This window comes from Oncorhynchus tshawytscha, linkage group LG10 (genome assembly GCF_018296145.1).
Source record: "Oncorhynchus tshawytscha isolate Ot180627B linkage group LG10, Otsh_v2.0, whole genome shotgun sequence".
NCBI classification, from domain to species: domain Eukaryota; kingdom Metazoa; phylum Chordata; class Actinopteri; order Salmoniformes; family Salmonidae; genus Oncorhynchus; species Oncorhynchus tshawytscha.
In genome coordinates this window covers 21,325,100-21,341,451 of record NC_056438.1, presented here as the reverse complement: position 1 = coordinate 21,341,451, position 16,352 = coordinate 21,325,100, and the positions used below count along the sequence as shown (strand labels likewise).

The following is a 16,352-nucleotide window of genomic DNA, read 5'->3' as shown; positions in this document are numbered from 1 at the left end:
CAATGATCAGAAAATCCCACTGGAGTTATCACACTTGATTTACAGACCTGAGATTGATGCTCAAAAACATAAAACCTATCTAACCTGGCCATAGAGACGATGTTCTCTCTCACATGCGCCCAGGTGTACTGCCTTGTTCCTCCATGTTGACTCCGCCAAATATCACACAATTCATTTGTTACAATGAGGCGTTTTAAAAACATCCTTGAGGCTATATGAGGTTCTTGGTGATTTATATCTAAATCACTAACTGTGCAGTTAAAATCCCCAGCAATAAACAAATAATCTTCTTTGTTACATTTCTCAATGGTATTTGATAGTGTCTCTAAAAAACATACCCTCTCAACTGTCACCACTGGGGCATATACATTTATCAGACACATATTGATGTTTTCATACCTTGCTCTAACTTTTAATAACCTCCCCTCAACTACCTCTTCAACCTCATATGACAACGGCAAAAACCCTTTTGAGAACAAGATAACCACACCCCCACTTTTTGAGTTTTTATGACTACACACCACTGTCCCCCCCACTCCTGTTGCCACATAACTTCATTTTCCAAATTACTATGCGTTTCTTGTAGAAAAATTGTCACTTCCCTTTCCCCTAATTAACTCATACACCATGGCTCTTTTTTTAACATCTCTTGCCCCATTTTACGTTTAAAGAAGAAATCTTAAAACTGCTCATGGATAAAAAAATATACAGAGGAAGATCCAGCCACCACATCTCTTTACAGAGTTAAGACTGCAACTGAACTCTTTCATTTTCTTTAGAATTTACATCACTTATCACTCTTGTGACCACTTTCTTGAGTCTAGCAATTTCAGGGCTTTTCAAACTTCCCCTGTAATTTTTGACATCAGAAACTTTGCTGATTCAATAAACAATTCACGTTCAGGGAAAAAATCAGTTACATTGTAATCCTGCATATATTTCTTCCCTTTTGTCAACTTCAAAAATTGACGTATCCTCTCGATCCCATACCTCCCTTCCACCCCATTTATCTCACTATATTGTTGTGACGTGTCAGATGACTCACTCTCACTATCCTCCCCAGAAGTATACTCCCCCATCTCTACACCTTGTTCATCTTCAATTGATTTATCAAACTCTACCTTTCTCTTAGAATTAGACCCTTCACCACCCCTTAAATTCTTCCTTTTACTCCTCGGTATTTTGAAAACATCCGCTTCCTTTTCCATTATTTCAATCTCCTCTTGACTTCCAATTTCATTTTCCAGCACCACCTCAGCGACGGCAGTCGCAATCTCACCTACTGTTTCCCCTCCCTCTTTGTTCTGATCTACCACAATTTCCCCCCTATCCACACTGCCTTCCTCTCCTGCTTTTCCAACCACATCTGCCCACCTTCTCTCTTCTCCTGTACCCTTATTATGTTCATCCCTTCGCGTTGGTGCGTTAGTTGCACTCGCACTAAAACTACTACCAGGCTCAGCACGCTCATTTTCGGGACAACTACGCACCAAATGCCCCTCTCTTCCACATCCAAAGCATTTCATTGATTCAGTAGATGCATAGAAGACATAATCAAATCCATCAATCCTAAAGCTAAACGCTAAATTCAGTTCATCTCCTTCCTTTTTTAAAATCATATGCACTTGTCTCCTATGAGACACAACATGTTTCAACAACGGAGATTTGCATCCAAAAAGAACCTTCTTTATTGTAGATACGATTTGACCATGTCGAGAACTCTCGCTCTAACACTTCATCTCTAACAAATGGTGGCACGTTAGAAAGCATGACTTTCTTCGCAGGATTCATAAGCGGAAATACCGGCGTCTGTGTCTCCCGCAACACAACACCCCTCCCAACTATTTTATTCACCTTTTCAATTGAATCTAAGAATATCACTACAGCGCTATTCATCCTTGAGGCTGATTTGATGCTATCATACCCAATGATAGCACCCACAGCTAAGCTACATTCTTCCACTGAACACCCGACCGCTGCGACTAAGTTTTTCAAACTCTCCATTTCCAAGAGTGGCCATAGCAACCAGCCCCACCCGCTGGTTGTGCCCTCGCGAAAAACCAAACTCAAAGATCCCACCACCCCTATACGTGCTTAGTGATAGTTTAAACAAGATACCCTTACAACAACTAAACTAATCAATATATATATACATACCAAAACCCGATAGAGTGAAAAGAAATTCCATTCACTCTCACAAACACTACTGTTTGACGACTCACTCCCAGCATGCACTCCGACAAAAGAGAGAGAGAGAGAGAGAGATTTCTGTATGAATTGGGTGTTGTGTCTATTTGACTGACACAGGTACATTTGTTTGTGAATGTGTGGTTATTATTTCTCTGTGTGTTATATACACAACACAACAGATTTACTAGGATAGATCAGCCCAACTACTAATATACACAACACTTCCTCATCACAACAGATTTACTAGGATAGATCAGCCCAACTACAATATACACAACACTTCCTCATCACTGTGAATTGTACACAACTGGCGACCAACTGCGGTACTGTGCAGGCTACTGTGCTAGCCTATACAGCAGATGTATCCTACAGTATGAGAGAGGCTAAAGACGGCGTTGCTATTGGATTGAATTAAACCTCTCTACCTCTGGCCCTCAGGTGTTTAAGAGGAGGTATTTCTAACTGTCCCAGCTGCCGGACGGCTCTTACATCCTCAACTCCTACAAGGATGAGAAGAAGTGCAAGGACACCAAAGGGTCCATCTACTTGGACTCCTGTATAGATGTCATTATCCCATCTGGACATTACCAATAGCATGATGTGTATCTGCTGTTTTGTGTTGTTGCTTGCTCCAAATGTTATCGGAATAGATAGTTTGAAAATGTTGTTGTAGAAGTACTCCCTGACACAGGGCTTTATACAGCTGTAGGATCTTAATTTGAGCCAGTTTGCTACAGCAGGAAAATAATCCTGCAGCGACAGGAAATGTGATTTATTATGTGGATTATAATTAATGGACATTTTTGTAGGGGTCGATCCATTTTATTCATGAGCGTAAATCAAGTCTGAAATGTAAAACTCACACAGTACAAGTTTGCATTTCCTGCTTTGTAGGAACATTCTCAGCAACAAATGAGTGATCAAATTAAGATCCTACATCTGTAGATTGACCATTTACTTACAGAGGCACACCATGTGCTTTGGGCTTTGTGTAGACCGACACGTCTAGATATTTAGCTATTTTTAATGCTGGAACAACACTGGAAAAATGCTGGCTCAGGAAAGCTACAGTATGTATAAGGAATTCTGCTGGTTTTGTGTTTCAACATCCCAGTAAAAGGGAACTCCTTTGGGATCGGAAAACCACCACTGTGACCACATGAACAAGTCCGTTTTCAGCTCTCGCAACACTCGTGAAAGTTAGGTCAGGATCCCTCTCCTCCACCTTTGCCATCCTTCAGGAACTGATTGGATTTTTTTTTAACTGCATTCCAGTCTCCGGTCAGTTAAAAAATGGGAGCTTGCATTTTTTCTCCTAATAAATGAGAGAAACCTCTGAGTGTTGGCACTGTGTGGTACAGTAGACTGGAGAGGCTGCCAGGAAGCTTTCCATTGGTTAAAAGTATTTCAGAGCTATAATGAGTGTTTTTTTTTTAGATTGGTTCTAGGCATCTAAACAAAGTAAACTTCAATATTTTCACCCCAGTGCCCTAAAATACATCTTAACAGCTTTGAGCTAAAGATGCAGGAGCGCTTCAGCCACTTCCTGGCTGCGGACAGCGAGGCGGAGATGGAGGAGTGGGTGATCACCCTGAAACAGGCCCTGCAGAGCAGCACCGAGGGAGGAGACCGGTAGAATGGAGGAGACAGCCTAGACTATGCCCTGGGTGAGGAGGGGGGGGACTGGACTGGACACACACATATACTTATAATACACATACACACACTGATATACACGCAGTGTATGCTGCACTCTCCTACTCCTACACACTTGCGTTACAAACAGACATGTTATTTAGCTACTCCACTCCTGTCATTATTCTCATAGCACAGTTTCACCTGTCTTTCAACGCGGTAATCTCTAGGAGATTCAAATCCCTGCTACACTGACCTGTAAACACACTGAAAAATCTTAACAGTCAATTACAGGATGATACACAGTTGGTACCAGAACGCAGCACTGTTTCACTTGTTTTCTCCAGTAATTTGACCTGACTCAAATTCAGTTCCCCTTTCACAATTCTTTGGAATTGTTTGTTGACATAGAAGGAAGTTATTGTGAACTATTGAACTCAGTGTATTACGGCTGTTACAATAGTGGAGTAATGCCAACATTATGCAGCTGTGTGTGTGTGGAAGTGCGTTGGAGGACTTTCACAGTTGGGGGAATTTATTTTCCAATTAGGAAATTGTCCTTTTGAAAACATTATGTTCTCATATGCCCCTGAAATGCAGAGAGATTCGGAAGGCTTGTACAGCAGAAAGCGGTGAGAGTCACCCTGGCTATTCTCCAGTTTCCCCTGCAACACAGTGAAGGGAGTTAGAAAGACACCAGAGTTAGTATGAAAAGCTGCATTTTAAAAGGAAATGCATCCCCTCCCTCAGCTCATTAGGACATTGCTCAACTTGGAAGAGTGGAACATTAAAGTACACCCATCCAAGGTTTTTGTGCAGATAGCCAAGTACATAACTCTCGGAGTATCAGATATCACAGAACTTCCACTTATATCAGATGTCATTATCCGAATCGTACTGTAGGCTATATGGTAAGTACTCCTTTCGACTGACACCTCTCTCGCCCAATCAGATGAGGACCGCAGCAGCCAGGGGAAAGGAGAGAGCCTATTGGAGAGTCTGGGGATGAGCTTACACCCTGAACTCATAAAGGTCAGTATTATCAGAGTAGAGATGTGCTGTAAGGCTACTGTCAGCTATGCTTATAGCTGCTTATATATTTAAAAAAGATCAGTATGAATGTATCCTTTTTGCCTTATTTTTGTACTAAGCACCAGGGCCCGTATTCACAAAAAGGGATGATCTAGGATCAGGTTTTGCCGTATAAGAAGGGAGACCTGATCCAAGGTCGGCACTCCTACTCTGAGAAGCTTGATGAATGCGGGCCCTGATAAATAATCAATGTTTGGCACTCCACTAAGTAGTGTGTTTTGGTCTGACTTGCGCTCTTCACCTCTGGTTTCATTAGTGGCTGTGCTGTATTGTAGTAGTAGTGAATATGTATTACCCCTCATCTACTACACACAAGGTTGTGAACCTAGCCCAGTACATGGTGGAAAAGGTTTTATAGGGTTATTCAGACTCAGAGCACCCAGATGTAGGATCTTTAATTTGAGTTAGTTTGCTATAGCAGGAAAGCAAACAACTATCCTGCAGCAACAGGAAATGTGGATTATAATTCATGGACATTTTTGTAGGGGTTGATACATTTTTTCGTAAGGGAAAATCAAATCTGAAATGTCAGTGGAAGTGACAAACTTCAGAAGCCTTTTTAAACCTCAAATACACTACATGTTTTAAACGTCCCGCAACAGATCAGATGAAGTTCCTACATCTGTATCCTGTTTCTCTTGGACAAAAAAGAAAAGCCCTCTTAAAGAGTTCTATTCAAATACTGTATGTGTAAGCAGTAATATAAGCAGTAATGATCATTGATAAGGCATGTGCGCTAGATAATTCATTCTCTAGTCAGTTAGAGAAACACAATACCGCCACCTGACATATATAGGCTATATTATGTGTAGTCATTTGTGTCGCTCACTGAGCTTTGATACCGTTACACTATCAGGGAACCACAGTTCACAAGCTCCCTTTTATCTGTAGCAGGTCCCTAATGTATAGTACATCCTGTAACCCTGGACATAACAACGGTACAGTACCTTTATCCCATAGAGACCTCACTGCTTTAATGTATCTATAAACCCAGAGCAGCACATGGAGAACAAAGAGAGCTGTAATCTCTGTGTGATGAGGCTTTTTTAACTGGCTCCTCTGAGATGTCGCAGCTCTCCCCTTCATAGAGGACCTGGTTATCTCTACTGTCTGTCTGGGGCTGGATGGTGTGAGAGGAGGAGAGTAAATGAGGGCTATTTAGGACAAGGGAGGGGGATGGTGGAGTTCTCTATCGAGCTCAGCTGTGACCTGAAGCTGTATGTGTCTGTTCTTACTTCTTTTTGTCTTCTTCCGTCTCTCTGCAGTATGCTAGGGAAACAGACCGGCTCAATAAACTCAACAGGAATGAAGGGAGACTAAAGCTGTTCTCTCTGGACCCTGAAACACAGGTTAGCACGGTCTGTTTTACTCTATTCATTTCCAATAGGACTGGCGCCGATAGATAGGGCAGCCGTGCATCTCGTCCCTAGGCAACTTTTTAAAATGTTATTTCTTACATCATTAGCCCAGAACATTTTTTGTGTTATTACATACAGCCAGGAAGAGCTTTTGGATATCAGAGCTGTCATAACTCACCAGCATTACGACCAGGAATACGACTTTCCTGAATCGGTTCCTTTGCTCGTACCCCCCAGAGCAATTGAACTGATTCCAGAGGCTGATCGAAAACCCCACCGGCGAAGAAGAGATATTCAGAGTGGACTTCTAGTCCGACTCAGGAGCCGCGCACAACACCCACCGCTTCCGATTATATTCCCTTCCTATAGGCAGAAACTCAAACAGGAAGTACCCATCCTAAGGACTATTCAACGCTGGTCTGATCAATTGGAATCCGCACTTCAAGCCTGTTTTGATCACCCGTACTGGGATCTGTTACGGGTAGCCTCCGAGGATAACATACACTGATACGGTGACTGACTTTATTTGTCTATTAAGAAGTGTATAGGAGATCTTGTTCCCACTATGCCTTTTAAAATCTACCCTAACCAGAAACCAGCATTTTCACAAAACTGAAAGCGCGATCCACCGCATTTAACCATGGCAAGGTGACTGGGAATGTGGCCGAATGCAAACAGTGTAGTTATTCCCTCCGCAAGGCAATCAAACAAGAGAAATGTCAGTACATAACAAGCGAAATGTTGGCCGTTTTGAGGATAACACAGTCCCACGACGCGGCCCACTACTAAGAACTGTGGGCTCTCCTTCTCTGTGGCGTACGTGAGTAAGACATTTAAGCGTGTTAACCCTCGCAAGGCTGCCGGCCCAGACGGCATCCCTAGCTGCGTCCTCAGAGCATGCGCAGACCAGCTGGCTGGAGTGTTTATGGACATACTGTATTCAATCTCTCCCTAACCCAGTCTGCTGTCCCCATATGCTTCATGATGGCCACCATTGTTCCTGTACCCAAGAAAGCAAAGGTAACTGAACGACTATCACCCCGTAGCACTCACTTCTGTCATTATGAAGTGCTTTGAGAGACTAGTCAAGGATCATATCACCTCCACCTTACCTGACACCCTACACCCACTTCAATTTTCTTACCGTCCCAATAGATCCACAGACTATGCAATCGCCATCACACTGCACACTGACCTAACCCATCTGTACAAGAGGAATACCTATGTAAGAATGATGTTCATTGACTACAGCTCAGCATTCAACACCATAGTACCCTCCAAGCTCATCATTAAGCTTGAAGCCCTGGGTCTCAACCCCGCCCTGTGAAAGTAGGTCCTGGGCTTCCTGATGGGCCGCCCATAGGTGGTGAAGGTAGGAAACAACATCTCCACTTCGCTGATCCTCAACACTGGGCCCCACAAGGGTGTGTGCACAGCCCCCTCCTGTACTCCCTGTTCACCCATGTGTGGCAAAGCACGCCTCCAACTCAATCATCAAGTTTGCAGACGACGCAACAGTAGTGGGACTGATTACCAACAATGACGAGACAGCCTACAGGGAGGAGGTGAGGGCCCTGGGAGTGCGATGCCAGGAAAATAACCTCTCACTCAACGTCAACAAAACAAAGGAGCTGATCGTGGACTTCAGGAAACAGCAGAGGGTGAACCCCCCTATCCACATCAACGGCACTGCAGTGGAGAAGGTGGAAAGCTTCAAGTTCCTCAGCGTACACATCACTGACAAACTGAAATGGTCCACCCACACAGAGAGTGTGGTGAAGAAGGCTTCAATTTCAGGAGGCTGAAGAAATTTGTCTTGGCACCTAAAACCCTCTCAAACTTTTACCAATGCACAATTGAGAGCATCCTGTTGGACTGTATCACCCCCTGGTACGGCAACTACACCGCCCGCATTCGCAGGGCATGCCAGAGGGTGGTGCCGTCTGCCCAACGCATCACTGGGGGCAAACTACCTGCCCTCCAGGACACCTACAGCACTCAATGTCACAGGAAGGCCAAAAAGATCATCAAGGACAACAACCACCCAAGCCACGGCCTGTTCACCCCGCTATCATCTAGAAGGTGAGGTCAGTACACGTGCATCAAAGCTGGGACCGAGAGACTGAAAAACAGCTTCGATCTCAAGGCCATCAGACTGTTCAATAGCCATCACTAGCATATTAGAGGCTGCTGCCTTTATACATTTACTTGAAATGACTGGCCACTTTAATAATGGAACACTAGTCACTTTAATAATGTTTACATATTTTGCATTACTCATCTCATGTATATACTGTATTCCATTCTACTGTATCTTAGTCTATGCCGCCATTGCTTTCCCAAATATTTATATATTCTTAATTCCATTCCTTTACTTAGGTTTGTGTGTATGGTTGTGAAATTGTTAGATATTACTGCACTATTGGAGCTAGAAATGCAAGCATTTCGCTACACCCATAATAATATCTGCTAAACACGTGTATGTGACCAATAACATTTGATTTGATTGAATGTTTGAGTCTATTAAAGCAGACCTATGTTATGATGAGTATAGGTGTGTGCCTGTAGATTAACAATATGTCTGTCTGGGCAGTCCCAGGGCCCTGCTGGCTTCACTGGCATCAAGTGAACGTCTCAATTAGAGAATGTCTGTGTATGTACATTGGATGTGTTTCCATGACGATGGATGCCAGAAGCTAACCAACATTCCCTCCTTAATCTTTCTTCCTGACCTCCCTCTCCTCCTTCCTCTCTTCTCTTTCCTCCCGCCTCTCCACTCCTTTCCACTTCTTCCTCCCCTCTCCCCTCCAGAGGTTGGACTTCTCGGGTATAGAGCCTGACGTGAAGCCGTTTGAGGAGCGTTTCGGCCGACGCATCGCCGTCAGCTGCCATGACCTCACCTTCAGCCTGCAGGGCTGTGTCAGCGAGAGGGGGGACGGGGTTCTCACCAATGTAAGGTCACATAGACACACACCCTTCTTCTCCAGCGTAGGTCACCACTACACCTCGACAGAATAGATACAAAATGAACATCAGGCTTTTCATGTTTCATGCTGTATATTCATCTTATGTTGATATCGTTATTTGATCTGTTTAAGTATAAAGTATTATCCTAAAATAGTACATATTTGAATGTAAATACAAATTACACTACAGAGACCTATGTCATGATCCACGTTCACATTTCCTGATGAATGTAGTTAGTTAGCATTCTGCTATCAGTGTGAGATGAATGCAGTGCCTCTTTTGACATCAGCCAGCAGTATAGAGAGCACACTAGTGCTAGTACTCCCTCTCTCCCTCCTTCAGAGTGGATTATCGTAGACATGAAACACAGTGATGAATAACTTCATGCCCACTAGAGCATTTAAAGAGCTGGGGGGGGAGTTGGGGATGTTGGCTGACCGACATTTGCGTGGTTAGGAAATAGTTCTACTCTCCTCCTCCCATCTTAAACTCAAACATAGATAGGCTTAATGGTTTCTGGAAGGAATGGCCATAATTCAATATGCTTATATCTACATAAGTGCACATACACTCATACACACACGCTCTTTGTTTGTACCTCGTAAATGCACACAGACACGCTCTCCCACACACACACACACACACTCCCTTTCCCATCTACCTCTGTTATCCAGGTGGAGCCGTTCTTCATCAGCCTGGCTCTGTTTGATGTGTCTAAGAGCTGTAAGATCTCCTCTGACTTCCATGTGGACCTCAACCCCCCTGTGTGCGAGAGATGCTGACCGACACCTCCCAACTCTCCCCTACATCAGAGGGAGGTGGTGGAGGAGGAGGGGTGAATGGAGGAGTGAACAGTGATGCAGGGAATGGCAATGGTCTGCCCATTCTACAGAGGGTGTCTGAGTCTCTGCTGCGTTTCCCTACTCAGGTAGGACCATAGTGACCTTACCTGCCCTATACCCTGTGTGTTGTGTTGAGGTTTGTTTAAACACACACACACATATGAGTAGGCTAAATCATGCTTGTGTTTCTGTAGAAATTATGGTGGGATCACAGAATCCCAAGATTAGAAATGTAGTCTGTCTCTCCCTTATTTGATATAAATACATTAAGGTGAAATTCTTAATTAGTGAAACTGCCACGACAGTTTGGGATATTACAACAACAGAGGTCACTGCAAACAACGAACACTCCTTTTCTTCCCTCTGACATCATTACAGGCTTGATTGAACAACAAAATATGTACTGCAATTAGCTTTCACCACGCTGCCGGAGACTTCTCTTCTCCGTTTCTCCTCCCTTTCAACAACAAGACAAAAACAATAACTGTTACATAGACGCAGGGAGTCAGGAAGCAGGTGCAGTTAGTGAGTTTAATGATAGCGAACATGGAGCGATACAAAACAAGAGAAGCGTCTGACAGAGAAACATTAACAATACTACCTGATGACTGATAACAGAGTGCTATACAAAGGGTAAATAATCAAGTGAGTAATGAAGTCCAGGTGTGACTGATGATGAGACGCAGGTGTGCGTAATCATGGTTGCCAGGTGTCCATAAATATGGGTTGCCAGGACCTGTGCTTAGACCGGTGATGTCGAGCGCCGGAGCGGGAGTAGACATGACGATACAAAGGCGCTGGGGGCGAACAGTGGGCTGTTTCACTTAATACAGATTCCATCTTTTAGATTTTCAGTTGATGAGACAGGGAAGAGTCTCCCCTTTTGAAGACCCTCTGATAAACTCAGTCGGGGTCTCAACTTACAAGGTAGAATACCAAAGGTGCAATTTCGAAACTTGGTTGTGCATCAGCAGTTGTTCTCTTATGTCAGTCACTTAATTAGCACATGTGAGCAAAACACATTTTGATAAGTAAGTTAGTCTAGCGGCCAGCTATCTAAACCTGTGGTAATTACGGTCGAATTCGAGCCCGGAGGGCCCCCATTTGATATTTTCTTCGTCAGTCTCACTCAGGTGTCAAAACTGCAAACATTTCTCGCCACCGTGCAGGAAATAAGCTGTAAAACCACGCCACATTGCAAAATTAGTAGAATTACATGATATGAACACTAAAACTGCTGACTCAAGATGGGACGGCCAGGCATCCGTGCGTTTCTGTCCCTTTCTGTGTGATGAAACTTTCTTGCTCCTTTCTGAAATAAGGGAGAAGCTAGTTGAGTGGATTTGGTTCAGTCAGTCATCTTAATTAACCCTTCCCAGCTAGCTAGTTTACTGCTTGTAGCTAGAAACTTGAGCGAGGAAAAAGTTGTGACTTGCGAGTGTTCAGAATCATATATTTTTTTTCATTAATTGTTTCTATTTTTTGTACTAAAATATAACGTTAGACGTTAATGCCGTAGTGAAGGACACTGTGTTGTCGGCTTGCAGCACAAACTCTACCCATTGAGTAGTGTAGACTGTATCACGGTGACATCCAGATGGTTACTTCCAATATTACAAGTTATTTATCGTGTAGACTGCTATCCTACTCAACATAAAATCAAGTGGGATGAAAAAAATTGGTGATGGTGACCCAGACCAGGCCCAAATCCCTGACATATGATGAAGGAAGAGGTGGCGTTATAGAGGCCAGCGTGCGGGATACCTGACAAGACTACGTTGGCGAGTGGACTCTACCCTCTGTTCTATTGGCAAACGTGTAATCACTGGAGAATAAGCTGGACGAGCTCTATTTGAGACTATCCTATCAAAGGGACATGAAGAACTGTACTTTACTATGCTTCTCGGAGTTATGTCTGAACAAGGACATGGATAAAATACAGTTAGCTGGGTTTGCTGTACATCGGCAGGACAGAACGGTAGCGTCCGGTAAGCTCCGGGGGTCTCTTTGTTAACAACAGCTGGTGCGCAATCTCTAATATTAAGGAATGTCTCTGGGTTCTGCTCGTTTAAGTTAAGATACCTCATGATAAGCTGTTGTAAGGGGTGCGTACTGGTGGCAGAGAAGTCAGACGCAGGAGAGCAAAAACTGTGTTTCCAACTGTGCAGTTTAATAATAAAAACCACCGGAAAACAGAACTATCAATAAATGGGTACACAACCCTGCACACACCAGACATAAGGTGCACAGGCACTTACAAAAAAAACAATACCGGACAATGACATGGGGGGAACAGAGGGTTAAATACACAACATGTAATTGATGGAATTGAAACCAGGTGTGTGGGAAGACAAAACAAATGGAAAATGAAAGGTGGATTGGCGATGGCTAGAAGACCGGTGACGTCGACCGCCGAACGTCGCCTGAGCAAGGAGAGGGACCGACTTCGGATGAAGTCGTGACATCTGTAGACCATGCTATTTACCAAAACAGTTTTCAGGTCATAACACACACTCACACACTCCTGCTGGGCCCATTAACAGGATTACACAGGAGCAATACTGACAGTGCCCAGCAGTAAATCACAGTACACAATCAGACCACTACAGTTCTGAACCTCCCACCCCTAGACTTGAAACATAACAGCAAGAACATAGGCAAGGGTGGATGGAACACGACTGCAGAATACCCTGTGAAATGGAAATAATGGAAAATAACTGTGGATAACATCTAGACCCAGAAACAGAATGAAGAACAGAGCATCAAACAGAATAGAATCCATCAAGACAATGGTCATTCTCACTCTCATTGGTCAAACCATGCATGCTGATGACACAAAAAATGGAACTTGATTAAGCTCATTAGCCAAGCCACAGCTAGAGCATTTGAATGGAACTCATTATGTCACAGCTGATTTATATTTACTGATCCAAATGTCCCATTCATGTCTCAAGAACTCCACTCTTACTGTGCTGCCACTCCCAGGAATATCATGGTTTTGTGTGTGTGTTTGTGCTCGCACATGACACTGTGAGAGCCACGGTTGGCTTCATATCACTGACCCCATAATAGTTTGAGTTCTGTTTGGGTTTCCTCTATAACTTCAACCACAAACGACAGCCAGCCAGCCACTTCCCTGCCTGAAGTTTAATAGCAATGTTTTCCACCACTAAGGTCTGCATCATGTTAAACAGCCTTATCCTCCTCCCTCCGTCTGTCTTCTCATCTAGGGTATATTAGATACAGTCTTAAACCATCATCCCTCCGTCCCTCTCCTCTAGGGTATCTTCTCAGTGACCAACCCCCATGCTGATATTTTCCTGGTGGCCAGAGTGGAGAAGGTCCTACAGAATGGCATTACACACTGTGCTGTGCCCTACATCAAGACCTCAGATATCAACAAGGTTTGTCTGTGCGTGTGTCTACGCGTGTGTCTGTGCGTGTGTCTAAGCGTGTGTCTGTGCGTGTGCATGTGGTACGTGTGTGTGTCTGTGCGTGTGCATGTGGTACGTGTGTGTGTCTGTGCGTGTGCATGTGGTACGTGTGTGTGTCTGTGCGTGTGCATGTGGTACGTGTGTGTGTCTGTGCGTGTGTCTGTTTGCCGCTTCAGATGTCAACAAGGTCCTTTCCTTCGTGCCTCTCGCAACCATATTACTGCTATTGCTATTATTAGACCATCTGTCAGAGACAGGACTTACATAACCCCCCCCAAAACCAATGGTTCGAGAGCTACTTTTTAAAGTGTCTTTTTAAATTGAATTGCTTCCTATTTTGGTCTCAGTTCCATCATGAGTTGCTGTTCCACTGTTATAAATCATAAAGCCTGTGTTATCACCTATACATTGGACTCATTGTGTTCCCCTCCAGACAGCCCAGAAGTTTCTGAATGCTGCCAAGCAGACGTGTCAGCGCCTGGTCCAGTATAGGATGCCCTTCGCCTGGGCTGCCAAGTAAGACACAGATTTTACAGATTTGAACTCATACACACTACCAACTCACGTTGTGCTATCATACGGCAGATGAATAGAATGTACACACCACAATCTCAATGTGCTCTCCTACACTAAATGTAATGTATCCAATATAATAAGAAGTGAGTCAAATCAATTAAAATGTTATTAGTCACATGCCCCCGAATACAACAGGTTGGCCTTAGAGTGGAATGTTTACTTACGAGCCCCTAACCAACAATGCCGTTTAAAAATATATATATATTCGTAATAAGAAGAAATAAAAGTAACAAGTAATTAAAGAGCAGCAGTAAAATAACAATAGCAAGACTATATACAGGGGGGTACTGGTACAGAGTCAGTGTGCGGGGGCACCGGTGAGTTGAGGTAATATGTACATGTAGGTAGAGTTATTAAAGTGAATATGCATAGATGATAACAACAGAGAGTAGCAGCGGTGTAAAAGAAGGGGGGACAATGCAAATAGTCTGGGAAGCCATTTGATTAGATGTTCAGGAGTCTTATTGCTTTGGGGTAGAAGCTGTTTAAAAGCCTCTTGGACCTAGACTTGGCACTCCGGCACCGCATGCCGTGCGGTAGCAGAGAGAGCAGTCTATGACTAGGGTGTCTGAGTCTTTGACACTTTTTAGGGCCTTCCTCTGACACCGCCTGGTATAGAGGTCCTGGATGGCAGGAAGCTTTGCCCCAGTGATATACTGGGCCATACGCACTACCCTCTATAGTGCCTTGCAGTCAGAGGTTGAGCAGTTGCCATACCAGGCAGTCATGCAACCAGTCAAGATGCTCTCGAGGATGCAGCTGGATAATGTGAGGACAGTCCTAGAATGTATCCACAATAAATGTCCCTTTTTCTTTCTCTCTATTTTCCACACACACACACGTCTCCATCTCTGTGTAATAAGCCATCATATCTTGTCAGTCTGCTAGAGACCTTTGTCTCGTGTAAGTGTGTATTTGTGTTCTGTGTTATTACTTAGTTAGTAAATACATAATTCAACCAATCTGTGTAGTACTGAATGATGAGTAAAGCTGGGGTTCTTGCAGATCCAAGAAGGTTACGACTGTTCAGAATGACACTGATATGAGGTAACGATTAATAAGTGACTGTTATTGAAATATAACATATATCTTCTGGAGTTTAATCGTTAAGCAACTTCTTCCATGGTGCCCTAAATCCTAATGAGTTAATTGTTACATGATTCAGGGTGGCAAGGTAGCCTAATGGTTAGAGCGTTGGACTAGTAACCAAAAGGTTGCAAGTTCAAATCCCTGAGCTGACAAGGTACCAATCTGTTGTTCTGCCCCTGAATGGGCAGTTAACCCACTGTTCCTAGGCTGTCATTGAAGGTAAGAATTTGTTCTTAACTGACTTGCCTAGCTAAATGAAGGTAAAACATTCAATTTAATCAAGTAACAATTTAACATAGTTTAGTTGATTTAATAAAAAAGTCTTCAGATTAATGTAAGTCAATTCACGGCAGTGGAAACTTCTGATCACAGAGATCTTTGTATGAGGTGTTTTTTTTTTTCATCTCTTTTAATAGCAGCGAGGTGACACTGACCACAGGCCGAGTTGTTTTCCATCCCTGTTCATACCAGCGAGGTGACACTAACCACACGCCGAGGATATAGCGTCTGCAGCGAATGCATCAGATGAGTCTGCAGAGAGAATTGACACCCGCCTCTGTACAGAGAGGCCCAGTGATGTTCACCTCAGCAGGTCTCACGCATCACTGAGCTGCTCCTCCCTCCACAGGAAGTGACGCTTTCCTCACTGGCCCTTCATCTACCTCAGACTCCGAATATTATTCTCCATATAAGGCAACTAGCTGCTTTTCAGAAAAGCTGGCTGTGATCTGTGCAGTGAAGACATGAAACCCTAAGCGGCGAATAACATCATGACAAACAACAATGACAGTTTTGCTTAAACTCTAATTTTTATTAAGTAATCAATGTAATCCAATTGTCCAATGCTGGGTACTTTGTCCTTTACGGCCAACTTAAAGAATAACCAAATCACTAATAAACAGAGAACTAAGCTAAGAGAGGCCAAAAGAGGCAACTACTCTTGTGGCCATTACACAGTTGTGGTTTGAGTCTAACTCCCTCTCTAACCACCCCTGTACCACTGAACTGTGTGGCCTAACAGAGTGGAAGAGGGCTACAGAGGCCCTGAGGTACAATGTACAGAAACTACAGAGATATTTACTGATTTACATTCAATACATTTGATTTAACTACACATACAATAAAGGAAGATTTAAACTTGTATTCAAATATATGGCAAACCACTTGTC

At 43.6% G+C, this 16,352-nt stretch overlaps 2 protein-coding genes across 3 annotated transcripts in view; one reads left to right on the top strand and one right to left on the bottom strand.

Annotated features, from left to right (window-relative positions):
• Positions 1-16,352, bottom strand: part of LOC112260997 — a 54,507-nt gene that overhangs the window by 16,342 nt on the left and 21,813 nt on the right. The gene's annotated exons all lie outside the window — the stretch shown is intronic.
• LOC112259929 (dedicator of cytokinesis protein 9) lies at positions 3,093-16,324 on the top strand. Of its 2 annotated transcripts, XM_042328316.1 has the most exons (8): positions 3,093-3,857; positions 4,778-4,857; positions 6,183-6,266; positions 9,087-9,227; positions 9,917-10,170; positions 13,366-13,488; positions 13,952-14,034; positions 15,600-16,324. In XM_042328316.1, the coding sequence occupies exons 5-8, from the start codon at positions 10,018-10,020 to the stop codon at positions 15,685-15,687; spliced, it is 447 nt and encodes a 148-aa protein (XP_042184250.1). In that variant the 5' UTR covers positions 3,093-3,857; positions 4,778-4,857; positions 6,183-6,266; positions 9,087-9,227; positions 9,917-10,017; the 3' UTR covers positions 15,688-16,324. The 2 variants fall into 2 exon arrangements, with proteins under 2 accessions (XP_042184250.1, XP_024290395.2); XM_024434627.1 differs by lacking the exon at positions 3,093-3,857 and having other exon boundaries at positions 4,599-4,857.

Excerpts from the sequence above, each read along its gene's own strand:
- LOC112259929 (XM_042328316.1), top strand. The coding sequence starts at position 10,018 with ATGCTGACCGACACCTCCCAACTCTCCCCTACATCAGAGGGAGGTGGT. Across the intron at positions 10,171-13,365 it reads TGCTGCGTTTCCCTACTCAG|GGTATCTTCTCAGTGACCAA; the intron begins GTAGGACCATAG and ends CCTCTCCTCTAG. Across the intron at positions 13,489-13,951 it reads AGACCTCAGATATCAACAAG|ACAGCCCAGAAGTTTCTGAA; the intron begins GTTTGTCTGTGC and ends GTTCCCCTCCAG.